The sequence below is a fragment of the Suillus plorans genome, assembly GCF_016647745.1.
Source record: "Suillus plorans strain S12 chromosome Unknown HD556scaffold_1, whole genome shotgun sequence".
NCBI classification, from domain to species: domain Eukaryota; kingdom Fungi; phylum Basidiomycota; class Agaricomycetes; order Boletales; family Suillaceae; genus Suillus; species Suillus plorans.
In genome coordinates this window covers 520,403-535,292 of record NW_024537385.1, presented here as the reverse complement: position 1 = coordinate 535,292, position 14,890 = coordinate 520,403, and the positions used below count along the sequence as shown (strand labels likewise).

Below are 14,890 nucleotides of genomic sequence, written 5' to 3'. Positions count from 1 at the left end.
ACATTGAGTCAGCAGATATCACAGATGTGTGTGTCATGTGACTTCTAAGACAGATGTCTGTGAAGTTACTGAACTCAAAGTAAGGACTGTTTTGTTTGAACGATGAGTGATGATTGAGGTAGATTAGGTGCCACGAGCACCTAAGAAAGTCGTACTAGAGACAAGAGCTGAAGGGGCTCTTGAAGGAAGTAGTTTTGAGGGAGGATTGAGTAGATTCAAGTTAGGGAATCTAGTACAGGATGACCGACTACTCATACTAAGTGGAAAGGGTTAAGGGCTGGGTTACTGTACTGTAGGTAAGGGCAGAGGGGAAACGGAAAGGGTATAGGTATGCTGGCAATACAGCCTAATTAGTGATGGAAGGTCAAATGTGGAATGAGACCGAGAAACATTGGAATAAACCAATAGTAAAGATACAATGCTCAGCAGGCATGAGTCAAAGGGAACAGAAAAGGAAAGCCACATTGGTGGCATGAGTCGAGACGAGTCATAGTTAGTGCCAAGGCATGTGCGCACATTGGTACGTTATCTGCAATAAGGTCGAATAGGGGATGGAGACGAGGGACAGGAACGGCCCTGAGGATTTGGTTAATGGATATTCAGTAGAGGAGCGTAAGCCAGTAGATGGTGAGAGTGAGGATGAAGGGAAAATGATAGGGGGGCCACATGACCAATGTTACTTGTAACATGAGGTGTATGTGTGACACTGAGCCACCAGTACACTTCTTTGCAGTGTTTTTGGTGTGCACCATGATAGAGAACCTAAAATTGTAGTCAGTATGCCACAGCACCACACAACAACAACAAAAACTCACTGGTAATGAAAGAGACTTGTGTCCACAAAATGTGTATTGATGAAAGGTTGAACTGAAATAGTAGTTAGTATGTCACAGAGTCACACAAAAACACAAAAAACTCACAAGTGACTAAAGAGACATTGTAGAGACTTGTGCCCCACATTGTGTGATATGGCAGTTTTCACTAGGGAGTACATGGCACAAACTTGTAGCATCACTCTGCATGCTATCCGCAGCTATTCCTATATGAGGCGCAGCTTTCCCGCGCAATGCGCAACATGTGCGCACACTTCCCGCGCTTCACGATGTATATGCGTGCGCGCTTTCCCGCGCTTGAGCGCCCTATAGCGCCAGCCATCCGGAAGCATCCATCCACTGTCCACCAAGCTCTCTAGTGCGTATATCTCCATTTCTCTTATTTGCATATTGTTCCACCTTTATTTTTATCATGGACCCTTACTTACATATATCTTTACATACCTTACTCACTAGCGCTTCGGCTCTGCATGACAGCGCTTAGGTGCCATACATAAGCGCCAGTAGTACATACCAGAAGGAAGTTTAGCAACCCCCATGTTCATACTACACAACTGAGCTTAGTTGGAATCACTCCCTAGAAAGAAGCACTATCATCTCATATCTCTATATATGTGCGCACACTTTCCCGCGCTTCCCGCGCCTCGCGCGCACCTTCACTTTCCTGTGCCTCGTCGCGCGCACCTGCGCTTTCACGCGCTCCGCATTAGCCAACCAGTAGCACCTTCAGCGCCTACTACCAGATCCTTGCTGCACTCGCTTCCCCTTTAGGGTCGAACGCACTTGTCATCTCAAGTATAGCAGACTAGGCAATGCGCGACCTCACAACATTAGTGGTTCTCAAAGTTAAATTTACGAACCATTAGAAACATCCAAACGAAACAAAGTTCCAGAGGTATTCAAGCTCTGCCAGAATACGATAGGTATCAGTTCTATTGCTAAGTACAATCGATGATCGCGATAATAAACATCATGCCTCGCACATCCGCTCGACAACAGATCTTGCAGGCACTGCGTGCTAAGCAGCTCAATCTCCAATATGCTCACTACTTTGAACTCATCAAACTCGCCATGGAAGGACTCGAAGACTCCGATGATAGTGATGATTCTGATTCTGATCGCCAGTCCACATCATCAGAATCCTCACTTAGCGAGTCGATTTTCTCGTTTGCGACATCCACGGATGCAACAGAAATACTGACATGCTTGCATCCCTTCCTCGAATTCAGTAACACAGTTCAAGCCTTAGCTGATGAAGTGGAAAAGTCACAGATACTCTTCGCTCGTCCAAAATCTAGCCGGGCCCCGCAGCTACATCTGCTTGAGGAGTGGGCGCTGGATAAACCTGAGAAATTCCGTCATAAGCTTCGTGTCGATCCTCCAGTCTTTGTGGAGATTGTCAATAAAATCAGCAATCATCCTATATTCCATAACAACTCACGCAACCCTCAATTGCCAGTCTCAGTACAGCTTGCTATATTCTTGAATAGCGCCGGCCACTATGGAAATGCCGCGACGACAGAAGACATCGCGGTGTAGGGATTCATTTCTGGCTGGGCTTGTAGAGACTGTTTTTACCTTACCTTATGTTGGCACTTTTGTAGCTTACATAAGCAAGTTATCTTTTCACCAGTTACCAGTATGAGTTAGAGTACTCAGCAAGTTTTCATGATATTTCCTCTCCTCTGAGCCTGGTCCAGAAACCCTTTAGGGTCGAATAGCAGCTAGGTTCTGCAAGACCCAACATTGTTCAGACTCACCATCTGAATTGTTGTACCTTCAGCGGATTGGGCCGGTGTCTCGATCGGGACGGTATATAATTGTCATCGTCGTGTCATGGTTGCTATCCTTCAGCACCACAATGATGTAATCCACTTTGATCCGCTTGATCATGATGATCAAAATGAGCAAGAGAGAGCAAAGGACTGGGTTGAAGGACAGACTTGTCCAGAGTGGAGGGGTGGATTTCTTAACGTTGATGGCACACCATTCAATCTGTTTCAGAAGCCTGGGTGGCACAGTGAGGGATTTTACGACCGTAAATCGAATTATTCATTGTCAGCCCAAGTGCGTCATGAGTTAGAGCAGAGAAAATCAAACTAACATTTCAGAAGGTCGTAATTATGCCCCACAACCTGCGCATCGTCGATTATGTGATTGGAGTCCCTGGGAGTGTCCATGACTCAAACACGTTTGCAAAAGCTCAAATTTCACGCCATCCGCAAACGTTTTTGGGAGGAAATGAGTGGATCTGGGCAGATTCAGCCTATGGTGCTCGCCCGTGGTGTGTTGTACCTTTTAAGCGGCCGGCAGCTGGTGGATTGACGCATGATCAAAAAACATTTAATTATCATCTGTCGAAGGTAGTACAAACCGTTCTCTGAGTCACAACTGTCAACTCAACATCTGCAGGTCCATGTTCGCTCCGAGCACTGCTATGGTTCTTTGAAAGGGTGATTTTAATCTCTTCGTGAACTTCGGGTTCAAATACAGGCGCAAAAAGACCTTGATGAAGTGAATATGTGGACCCGTTGCTGCTTTATTTTGCATAATATGATTGTCGACATCGAGGAACAGCTTGGCGGTACTGGTACATTCAATCATTTTGCCCAGGAAGCAAGGCAGTGGGGTCATGGAGCGCAGGGCAGTGAACAGGAGGATGGGGACAATGCCGAACAAGAAGGAGCTGGGGATGAAGGTTTTATCGGGTCTGAAGGACAGATTTTTTGAAACACGCTGATGGGCCAGTTACTGCGATATCAACAGTGACAGGTAGTAGATACGTACTTTAGTAAATTTACCCAAGGACCTAGAATGAGTGATGTGAGGAAAGTGTGGTGGACGCTGCCTCAAAGCTACCCCCTGTCTTCCCTGCTATATGGTGTAGACTTCGTCTACTTAAGATGAACCACATTAAAGACTACCTGCTCCTGGAAGAGGAATTCATTCACAACCAAGAGCGCATGAAGCCCTGGATGCAAGACCCTAGAATGAGTGATGCGAGGAAAGTGCGGTAGATGCAAGGACCTAGAATGAGTGATGCGAGGAAAGTGTGGTGGGTGCAAGGACCTAGAATGAGTGATGCGAGGAAAGTACGGTGGACGCAAGAGCCTAGAATGAGTGATGCGAGGAAAGTGCGGTGGTCTTCATGTCAACAGCCTGCTTGCTTCAAACTCAAGGAAAATACAGTAGCCAGAGTGACTTCAACCGATACACATTAAATTCTTCTAGCATACATCACGATGTTTGAACCTACAATAATGAAGAACAAGCCTAGAACACGGTAAAGAATTTGTGAGCTAAAATGTCAACAGCGAGGGAAGCGAAGCAAAAGCAGAACAAACATCAAGCAATTAGTTGCAATTCTCAGCACTGGGATCCTGATGAGCCAAATCTTTTTCCATAATCAAATGTTCCAACCTCACTTGCTTGAGCTTGATCTCCAATTCCAGCTGCTTCGTCTGTTCATCTGCCATTGCACGCTCGTGGTTTTGAATGGCTATTGTGCTCCGGAGTCCATGTTCACGCTCAGCATGAGATTCGTGCATCTTTAGCTCTCTGCTTGCCAATTGGGTCTCTAGCTTGAGGTGTTTGTGGTTGGCCTTGACTGTGGACACCTCGCGTATGTGCTGAACGAGTGTATCTGACGCCTCATTCAGCTTCATCATGAGCTCAGCTGCTGGGTCTTGTGGCCGTTTGTGAGATACTGATCGGTTATGAGATGTAGTTGGCGATTGATCCGAGTCTTGATCAGATGATACATGACCACTGGAAGTATGAGAAGTACGAACACCAAGGCTGGCCTTGTGCGAATGCACAGTAAGTGATTTCATCATGCAGCTTGCAGCAGTGTCAGAGTCCTCAGAGGTATCCATCTGCACAGATGCAGCTCTGGCTTTGCTACCAGTGGCATTGGTGGATGGCAAGGGGTATTTGGGCCTATCTGCTCATTCGGGGGAGTTGAGGGAGATCTCGTTGGGTCCTAGTGGTATGCTTTGCTGCATTGTGTCAAGATGGGTGATGGATGGGCGTTGGTAGTGGTGAAGATTAGATGGTTGAAAATGAGTCGAAGAAGCAGATGACGGTGCCCAGGGAAGTTGAGGGCAAGGGAAGCGTGAAGACGGAGAGTTAGAGGTATTGCCTGGGCTATCCCAGCCTAAACCTTCATCATCACGAAACATGTGTAAGCTAGAATCATCAACTCGCGCAGGAGGATCATCATCTTTATCGGCCTCGCCATCCAAAATTTCGCCCAGCTCAAGGTCCCTGTTGAGAGCACCTGCATCCCTCCCTCGTCATCCTCACGATCTGCATCATTCAGAGTCTCTTTCCCTTTCCCTTTACCAAAGACATCCATCGCCTCAGCTGAGAAATCCTGACCTGGGTCGGCAGTCGAAAATGATGTATTATAGGCAGGATTGGTTCTCCACCACCCATGGAGGTCAACCCACCACGGGAATGTCTGCAAGAGGCGGTCTACAAAATTGTTAGAGTGCATGCCCGCAGAGAAAGAGTGTACTGACCAAGAAGCGTCCTTGTTTTCTCATTCTTGTTGAGCTCCTCAAATGAAAGTCCAGCACCTGTCTGACCAAGTTGTAGATTGATCTCGTTATATTTTTTGCATAGCCTAAAACACCTTGTTAGTAGCTAGGTTGGCACTGAAGAACATGGGAATGCTGGCAGCAACTCACGATGTAAATCAGCCTTGAATGGGCTTCACAAAAGCGAGAGGGTGTGCTTGAAAGTATTCCCTGACCTTCAGATCTTCATCACCTGCGAAAACAGATGCTGCGAGCTGCTGCATATAAGTGTTCTTCTGAGTGGTCATCTGCTGACGCGTGCGCCCTTCCTCCTTTGCATCCTTGGCAGAATCAGAGAATATTTTTAGTCGAGCATCTTGGTTGATTTTGCACCACTTGATAAGGCGAGCGGTACATGGACTATTCTTCTTCTCCCAGTGTATAGTAGGCATCTTGAGTGCTGGAGCTGATCCAGTGCTGGCAGGCGGGCTGGCACTGGGAGGAGCAAAGGAATCAGCTATCAGTCCATGGCTACCACGCTTCACTGGGCGACCTCGAGATCCACGTCCACGACCAGTCGCGACTCCTGCCATGATGTGCCGTGGGACACAGTGAGGAGCCACATCTAGTGTAGATGGTAAGTCCAATCATTGTGGTATGTCGGAGTTCAAAGCTGCCGAAATTGCCATGTAGTGCCGAAGTGTTTTTCACAGCATGTGGTTACTCTGAGACCCATTATTAATAGATACAGTCAGGAGCATCATTTGTTCCTCTCTGTATTGTTGTTTCTACAACGTCATTACCAAATTGCTTCAAGGAAGTAGCGAGCCATCCAAATCCAAGGCAGCACAGGCAGTTTGTTAAGACCGTGCACAAAGGGTAGGACTGATTCCAAGGGGCTTGGCTTCAGCTTGTGCGCTGCGCCCCTTACCTGAGTATGTGTCCTTAACTTCAGAATGAAGTCCGGAGAAAGTCCAGTGAAGTCCGAAGGACTTCCGGAGGAGCGTGGGAAACTTCGGAAGGACTTTCCGGACAAGTGCAAGAAACTTCCAGATGAGTGTGGGAAAGTTCCGGAAATTACGATGGAGTTTTGTCCTGACAGGGATATGTGTAATGGCTACTCAGGACAAGTCCTGAGTAGAAGGAAACAGAGGAAAGGCTGCAAGGACAAAGTCTGAAGCAGAATAGGTCCGGAGGACCATGGGAAAGTTCCGGAGGAACTTCCAGAAACTCGGAGGAATGGAGGATCGGATGAGTGGATGAGTGGATGAGTGGATGAGCGGAGGATTGGAGGATTGGAGGAGCGGAGAAGCGGAGCTCCAGCCTAGGGAATGCATCCCTAGGCCTGAGATGGATATTGACTAAGTTGGAGGACTAGAACTGATGTGAGGACTTAGTGTGAGATCCAGTGCGAGGACTAATATGTGTAATATTCAGACTGAGGAAGTATAGAGACTTTACAGGGTTTATATACTACAAAGGACATAACAGAGAATCAGTCAGCGCAGTCTGAAGCTATGCGAGGCTGTGGATGGAGGGTATAGAACAGTCAAACACTAGTCTATCAGAAAATAGTAAATGAAGACGGAGATGAGGACATAGGGAAATAAAGCCGGAAATGAAATGAGGTAGGGAAAATGAGTAAGTCTAACTCAAGAAGGAATGTACAAAGGGATAAGGCACAGAAGATAGACGTGGGTCGGATCCGGATGTTCGGAAGTCCAGAGACAGGTGATTACCATAAGGGGATGGGCACTGATTTAAGGTTTGAGTTTGGACATGACAGATAGGTCGGATCCGGAGATCCGGAGATGTGGATATCAGATCTGGTGTCTGGATATCAGATATAGGAGTACAGGGATCCAGACGGATAGAGGATTGGGTCTGGAGACATGGACAGGAGGTCTGGATGAGGCATAGGAACGTCGTCGGATGTTGGTCCGGAATGCGGGATATGACACAGTTAGTGACAATTCAAAGGATAATATCTGGAGTGTGAGTGATCAAGTGAGGGTTAAACATCACTCACTCACATTGTAGACAGACGGGAGTCCGCAAATGTTTCTTGAAAGGCATTGGTGTTATGAAACCATCAACAATAAAGGCCTACCATCCACACAACGATGGCATACAAATCAAAGGGGATGAAGTTTGGCCCGACTTTAGCAAAGACTGGAGTGAAAATGCATCATGGCACACTCACCTTATACAGTATATCAAGCACAATATCAGATCATGTCACCCAATCGTTTCCCAGGAGCTTCTGGCTTCAAAAATGGATGAAGACATCCTCAAGTGCCTCCACGAAAACTTCAAGTATTATGCAGCAGAGTACCACAGTGCCAACAAAATCTTGTTAACAACAGGAAAAGTAAAAGGAAAGGTTGACTCATGGGTAGCATGATATGAAGTACACAAACAAACTGTAAGGTTTTCATAAGCTTCACATACATTGACTGACTTTCGTGGAGAAATTGGAGGAGCGTAACTACATGTGACCTGTATCAAGTCTCATGTCCACTGCATGGGATTATGTGTTCCAGTTAGTGTATCAGAGCACTGATGAGAGCATGCCATCAGAGGATGAACATGGAGGAATCAACCCAGACACAGATGAGGAAAAAAATGTTTGCAAGAAGCCACTTGCAAAGGCCAAGGGTAAGTGAAAAGCACCATCTAAGGAACCATGGATTACACACCATGAAAATTACCATCATTGTTGGTGCGTACTCCACAAGTATATGATGAGCACACAGCTGAATCAGATCAGTTCAATCAAGCCATGGATCCCCTCAATGGCCTTGCACTCGAGGACAAAAAATTCAGCCATCGTCATCCACATATCATTAGTGGTCCATGTGATTGAGATTTGCCATATGTTAAGATGGGTTCGAAGATATCCCTTGGTGCAATCAATCCTGAGTAGCTGCATATGCACCCCCAAGACTCATTGAGGTACAATGGAAGCATTGGTATGTTGCTATTATCATAGTATTGCCTGCACGTAAATTGATAAGTTGATCATATCAAAATGAAGTTATTGCAGGCGCGTCTGAACAAGCCCAAGCCATATCACAAGGTTTGAACGATGAAAAATTAGCAGATGATAAAAGAGAGCCACTAGCTGATGAGGATGATGAGGACTTGTACAATGCCTAGTAACCTATGAGAGACTTCTCATGCAATCAAGCTGTATCATTCTAAGAAAATGTTATATCAGTAATGGTTCAGTCATCATCAATGTCCACATCTGCTTCTGGGTTGCCCTAGTGTTCTAAACTGTTAGTATGAATTGATTGGATGACAAAACGAGAGACATACATGATCATACACCACTGTGATCCAAAGCATTTGGTCATGTATGTCATATCCCATATATCTGCACTTCTCATCCGGACCTTGGACCTTAGATCCGGTCCGATCTGATCCGTTAGATCCGTTTCCGATCCGATCCATTAGATCCGTTTCCGATCTGATCCGTTAGATCCGTTTCCGATCTGATCCGTTAGATCCGTTTCCGATCCGATATACGATAAGCTTCTTAATTCATTTCCTGTTCATATAACGTTAAACACAGCCTATTCCTTTATTCGGTGTTCCTTTACTCCCGGTATCTCAGTTATACTTACTACCGGTTATGCTTACTGATCCGTTAACCTATGTTTCATTTCCGACTCGCATTTGATAAACTTTGCTTATGCTTCATACATAGCCTCGGACTCTTGCTTACTGATCTTTCCATTATCCCTTAGTATATAAACTTGTGTATATGTCCGGTAGTACCTCAGTTCGAATATCATCTTAGTTTGTCCTCTTTCTGTCTTCCGGACTTGAGTCTAATCAGCTCTTGTCAATCTCTGAGACTTCGGATCGATTCCGATAGTCTACATTTCCACCTCTATCTTCAGATAGTCTATCCTCTGTTTGTTTCTAGTTCGGACTTGTCCGGATTAGCCTTATACATGTTTCTGATATCCGGACGTCATCTGGATAACAATACGAGACTCGTCCAATCCTCCGGACGTGTCATTGTTAGTCTCTGAAAAAGGGACAGTACTTGGGAAAGGGGCACAGCATATGAGCTGAGGCCGAAGTCCTTCGGATCCGATCCTACGAGAGTATGACCTTAACAATGTACCTCAATGGGAGCAAGGATGAAGTGTCCCATCAAAGTGTTGTAGGAATCACCTCCAAATCACCAAGCTGGTCTGTGTATTATGCAGAAACATCTAAATCTATTGCCCTTGAGACATAGTAAGTATGGTAAGACACAATTGGAATGTGCTCACCAAAGCACCCATGGAAACTCAGATATGTTGTCATCCAAAATAAAGCACCATACAATAGCAAGATCCGCACAAGGGGTACTGCATCAACATCACGTCTATCGTGTGAGACTTATAGTAGGTATTGAATCTCTACAGGATGGTGTCCATTGATATATGCATAATGGGCAGACTTTCCTTGGTGAGCAGTTGCAGAACCATAATGAAGTCTCCGCAACCACAAGTGAGAGTATGATCTGGCATGGCCCATAAAGTTCTTGTCATCTCCCAAGATGTTCATAGAAGTCTTGAGATGGACACTTGCCCTCCACTCATTGCACAGGTACTCATATGTGATTTGATACACATCGTCACTAATTGCCGATAGATGGAGCTTTTTAGGGTGCTTGGCAAAAGTCAATTCCTCTGTGTGTACCCAAATCCACAATGAGATGTTATTAACAACTTCACATCATGAGAGAGGGGGTAAGACAGACCTTGAATGACATTGGTTTTCTCTTGTGCCTTTAGGGATGTCTGAAAAAGATGCAGCGAGTCTTTGTCATCCTCGGTTCAGTTAGGGAGAGCTTCTATATGAAGGATCTGATGATAGACATAGAAAATTAGTTTAATAAAGAATGCACATCAAAAGATATGAGTTCATAATTAAATGTGATGTTCCACCATTGTTGCATCAGCATAGCTTCAAGCTCTCCTCCTTTATGCTGGTTGTGATTGATCTTCGCGAGCCTGCCATTATGTCGTTCAAATGTGAAAGCCCATGTTGCATAGCAAGATCCAAATTTGTACATCTGTTGTTCAAAGTGATTAACAACATAAAAGTATGGAGTCAAGTGACATCCCATGTGAGCCTAGCTCTGTGTGGCATGAGACAGTGCTGCACATCCTCTGCAAACATCATCTGGACTGATAGATTGAGATGATAGGATGTGCACAGTAGCAGAGAACTTGAGAATTACAGCATAATGGTGATGTAAATTACAATCTGTTGTTGCAGAGTTAACACCAGTGATCTCAGCATCAGAAGGATTTGCATTGCGAGCAAGGAGATGCTCCATAAGCTGCGAGTAAAGAGTTTTCTGCATCGTGGCTTGTGCAGTGAAGTTTTTGGTATTAGATGCTGAGGGAGGTGCATCACGATCTGGGATCTCACCGTTGACTGCCCATGCATCATACAGAGCGACAAAAAGGACTCCAATTTGATTGCGCCACTGATCTGCGTTAGGTGATATCTTGCTAGTTGAAAGCTACGAACCAGATTATTATATGGACAATAAAGAGTAAATAACACACTAACTGAAGGTGGTAAGTGATTTGCTTCGACTGGCCAGACAAGCCCTGAAAGAAGGCCTCAAGTTGGTCCATTGGCTTGACAAGTTTCATTCCTTTAAGTAAACCAGACTTGATAAGGATGATCCTGTTAAGATGCTTCACCAAACCTTTGATACGTCAGTAATGAATTGCAACTTCATTCCTTGAAACTTCCACACAAACACGGCATGCATGAACTTGACAACAGAGCTATGAGTAGGCATCCAACCTGGAAGGTAATTGAGGGCAGACCAATGGATGCCTTGATTCTCATGATGGTGTTGACAGTCGCAGAGTCTGCATTATGTGAACAAAACAAATACTTGATATATCTCCAGTCATCTCAGTCCTTGAAGTCTATGTGAGCAAATGTCAGCGGTGATTGAGCAGTGCATCACAGTGAGATATATACTTGACAGATCAAAATAACTAGGGTGAGCAAGCAAGAAGAAAGGTGTTTTACATGTTGGACACATGAAGAACTTTGAACTATGACCTTGGAGGCCGGTCACTTTGCGACTTGATGGGAGATCAGATACATTACAGTACAGATGAGAGTGTGACACCTCCAGATCATCATGACCATAAACGGTGAATTCTACTCCTGTAGGACATCAATTGAAAACAGTTACAAAGACTCGGATTATAGACAAATTACTCTTCTCCAAACAAAGCATACTCTCCACAAACAGTTCTAAGAGATAGTTCATCTCCTCTAATGACGGCTCGTCAGGTCCTGGCATAACTATAACAAAGATTGTTTCTTCTGGAAGATAACAAATAGAGTGCAGATTGTTGCAGATAACAGCATAAAATGCACCCATGGAATGATAGCCTGATTTTCCTTTGACCACTTGAAACCTGTAACAATTAGCACCTAGTGTAAGTATCAAATTGTAGAGGGTGAAAGATGTGAAAGACATACCAGTCAATATTGATCTGCCAGACCAGGCTGCAAGGTAGCAAAACAAAGTGTTGATGAAGTTCATGCACATCTACATCCTCTATTTCCCAGCATCCACCTCTTTGACGCTCTAGCCCCGCTTCAATCATATGCCAGCCATATCTGTCATAGATGTTCCTCATTGGCTTAGACGGGTCAGGAAATCAATCATATCCACGACCTGGCTTGTCTTCAGGGCCACACCAGTGCTGGAATTGGTCCCATTTGTCTGGTCATAGAAGAAATCGCTGTAGAGCCCATTCAGGAGGTACATATGGGATGATTTTTGTTGGAGTTTGTTTGAGGGTGCCATCAGCGGGTCGTTTCAAGGTGTATAATGATCTGTCATAATTAGTGACAGTGCAATCAGGGGAAAGTAGCTCGGAAAGCTCTGATGGATGGTGTAGCTTCCAACAGATATTACATACAAAAAATAGACAATAAATTGATCTGTTGATAGACCAAGTTGTCTGAGGAGGGTAGGGAGTGTGTGGGCAAAGTTATTGAGCCCTGGATACTTGATATCAGGGTTGGCCTGTTGAGTGGTGTGCAGAAGGTGCTCCTTTCCTTCAAGATCATGATATACTGCTGCATGAATAGCATTGTAGAAAGCTGCAGATATAAATGCACATATGTATGCATTGCTGACTGCTGGGTGGTCGTCTATGCATGATGGAGGGTCAGCATCAATATCTGCTGCTTCTTGGACATCCGAGAGATCAAATTGGGTGCCCTGTGATACAAAGAGATTAATAGTGGCAATAGCCTCATCCTCACGGGGGACATCATCATCATTCTCAGTAAGAGTGCTAGGATCATCATCAAGAACAGCGGGATCTTTCACATCATCCTGTGGTGCATTGGACTATCCAAGTTGCTGAATGATTTCTTCATCTTTGTCAGTGCTGAAATTATCTGGGCCTTGAACATTGGGGGGTTGATTCCACATCTTGAAGAGGTTGTCTAGCAGCTCAGGAGGGTATAAGTTCACTTCCCCATCATTATCACTATGCATAAATGGTTCGTCGGCTCCAAAGGGCTCATGCCCAGAAGCGACATCATCAACTGGTTCAGTGGCATGAGCATTGTGGAGCTGCTGATCAGTGTCATGATGTCTCGCAGCTGTATGAATGGCCTGTAGTTTCTGACCACTTGCATCAGGATTATCTCGACATCTGTAGCTCTCACAAGAGGACCACACATATGACAGCCTGGGCATCTGGAGACCCGGTAGGAGGATGTGGAAGCTGAGCTGAGTGATGACGTGCAGACTCAGAGATTGTTGATGTTGCGGTGAGTAAGCGCTGCGCAGCACACACACATTAACATTGACTGCAGCGCCTGCGATTAATTCTATAAGTCTCAAACAAGTAACCAACTGTAGTTATCGGGAGGATATGAGTTACACATTTTTGCCAGATTTTCAAATTCTCACACATTCTCGCCAGTAAATATTTTGCATCAAAGTCTGGTGTTGTATGGGCATATTCTGGACATGTGACTCTTAACTTTTTCCCAAAAAATTAAGTCATATGATTGTGAGAATGATGTAAGCTGACATACACCTGCCATAATATACAGCTTTCCCAGTGTTGAAAATTTAGCCTTACTGACTACATCTTAATTAAAGTAAGTTTGATTGTCTACCTTTTGAGCCCCACTCATTTCAGATACCCACTTTCTATGTCCATGAATGAAAGAAAATGAATTGTTTTTGTATAGTTAGGGTTAGTTAGTTAGTGTCTAATGAAAGAATACAATATTTCTGTTATGAGCACATCATTTTCATGAAGGGGCAGGGCAGCTGCACCCATGGTGTCATCAGTGAGGTTGAGCTAGCCTAGCTGATCAAGTCAGCCTCACTGAGAACACCATAGTCTAACAACCAGTCTTTATAAAGCTATGTTGGAAAAATTCACACAACACTAAGCCATTGTCCCAGTAGTCATATCTGCTGAGCTGGATGATGATACCTCACTGAGCATAGCTGATACTAATGACATACTCATCATTAAGTACTCTCCACCATTAGCTACAGAAGATTAGTTAGTATGTCTTATTTGTTTATTTGTATTACTGCTGTAATTGTTGTATCTGAATGTGATGTATCAGCTTACTAGTAGAAAAGGATGTATCAAGCACACTAAGTCAGTACACTGAGAGTGAGTGCATTATTACAGTCATCCACTGGCCAGTGATACACCACTGGCCAATGATACATTTTGACTCTCCCAAGTAAATCTTACATATCACTTTATTTCGATGTATCTCAGATCATACTACATGTCTATAGCTTTCGACTCATGTAAAAAAAATATGATACAGCATGGAAAAATAATTGTGTGGTGTCTCAGCAATTCATCAAAATCACATGATCTGGTTTACTCTGAAACTTTTGTAACCTGCTCACAAGGATAAAACAGAATCATTGGGTGCAAATTGGACTCAGACCACATAGACACATTCTTGTGACAATCCAGATGAGTCTGCAGCCCTTTCAGACTCATATTTCATCAAACATGGCTCCTTCAAAGCATAGTATATTATGTTGCCTGGTTCCCATCCTGAAATGGAAGTTGTGTTGCAAAGCCTCACCTGATACACGAGTTCTAGTACAGAAATTTAATCCTGACAAGCTTGCAGCTCTATTGTAAATTAACTACCTACTGATCATACCTGGACGAGCAAAATCAGACACCAAAAAATGGCAGATTGCTCGAGAAGCCCATGATGGTATCATGGCTCGTGCTATTGCAGCATATCAGATTAAGCTAGCCAAAGGGCCTTATCAGCAACGACGAGGTGCTCGAACTATTTGCTCTGACTTTCAACAACTTTATTACAATGAGACAGGCAAGAGTGTCAAGCTTAGCCATAGCACACTCATCAGACTTGCAGCTAGTGGAATGACCAAAACACAGTCAAATGCTCGACTTGCAGTATCAGCAGTGAGGAGGATCTCGAGAGAATATTACCATTATTGTTACAATCTGTGCA

The 14,890-nt window shown here is 44.4% G+C and overlaps 4 protein-coding genes across 4 annotated transcripts; 2 read left to right on the top strand and 2 right to left on the bottom strand.

Moving 5' to 3' along the window:
• Positions 1–5,181: 5,181 nt before the first annotated feature.
• Positions 5,182–5,799, bottom strand: HD556DRAFT_1197598 (uncharacterized protein; the record flags this gene model as incomplete). Its single annotated transcript, XM_041296308.1, has 3 exons — positions 5,182–5,309; positions 5,357–5,480; positions 5,554–5,799. Coding segments are annotated over 3 exons (498 nt in total), but the record flags the coding sequence as incomplete, so codon positions are not given.
• Positions 5,800–6,990: 1,191 nt separating this feature from the next.
• HD556DRAFT_1302315 (uncharacterized protein) lies at positions 6,991–8,512 on the top strand (the record flags this gene model as incomplete). Its single annotated transcript, XM_041299488.1, has 6 exons — positions 6,991–7,084; positions 7,144–7,348; positions 7,394–7,724; positions 7,897–8,011; positions 8,092–8,211; positions 8,400–8,512. 6 exons carry the CDS (start codon positions 6,991–6,993, stop codon positions 8,510–8,512), a joined length of 978 nt encoding a protein of 325 aa, XP_041167565.1.
• A 1,056-nt stretch (positions 8,513–9,568) lies between these two features.
• HD556DRAFT_1428136 (uncharacterized protein) lies at positions 9,569–13,112 on the bottom strand (the record flags this gene model as incomplete). The annotated part of the gene is made up of 17 exons (XM_041304688.1): positions 9,569–9,596; positions 9,643–9,720; positions 9,813–10,044; positions 10,116–10,185; positions 10,263–10,490; positions 10,536–10,624; positions 10,646–10,759; positions 10,793–10,886; positions 10,929–10,931; positions 11,014–11,067; positions 11,130–11,219; positions 11,349–11,554; positions 11,630–11,811; positions 11,876–12,039; positions 12,166–12,282; positions 12,318–12,758; positions 12,822–13,112. 17 exons carry the CDS (start codon positions 13,110–13,112, stop codon positions 9,569–9,571), a joined length of 2,481 nt encoding a protein of 826 aa, XP_041167564.1.
• Positions 13,113–14,565: 1,453 nt separating this feature from the next.
• On the top strand, positions 14,566–14,784 carry HD556DRAFT_1214447 (uncharacterized protein; the record flags this gene model as incomplete). The annotated part of the gene is made up of 1 exon (XM_041296644.1): positions 14,566–14,784. A coding segment is annotated over one exon (219 nt), but the record flags the coding sequence as incomplete, so codon positions are not given.
• Between the last annotated feature and the right edge of the window lie 106 nt (positions 14,785–14,890).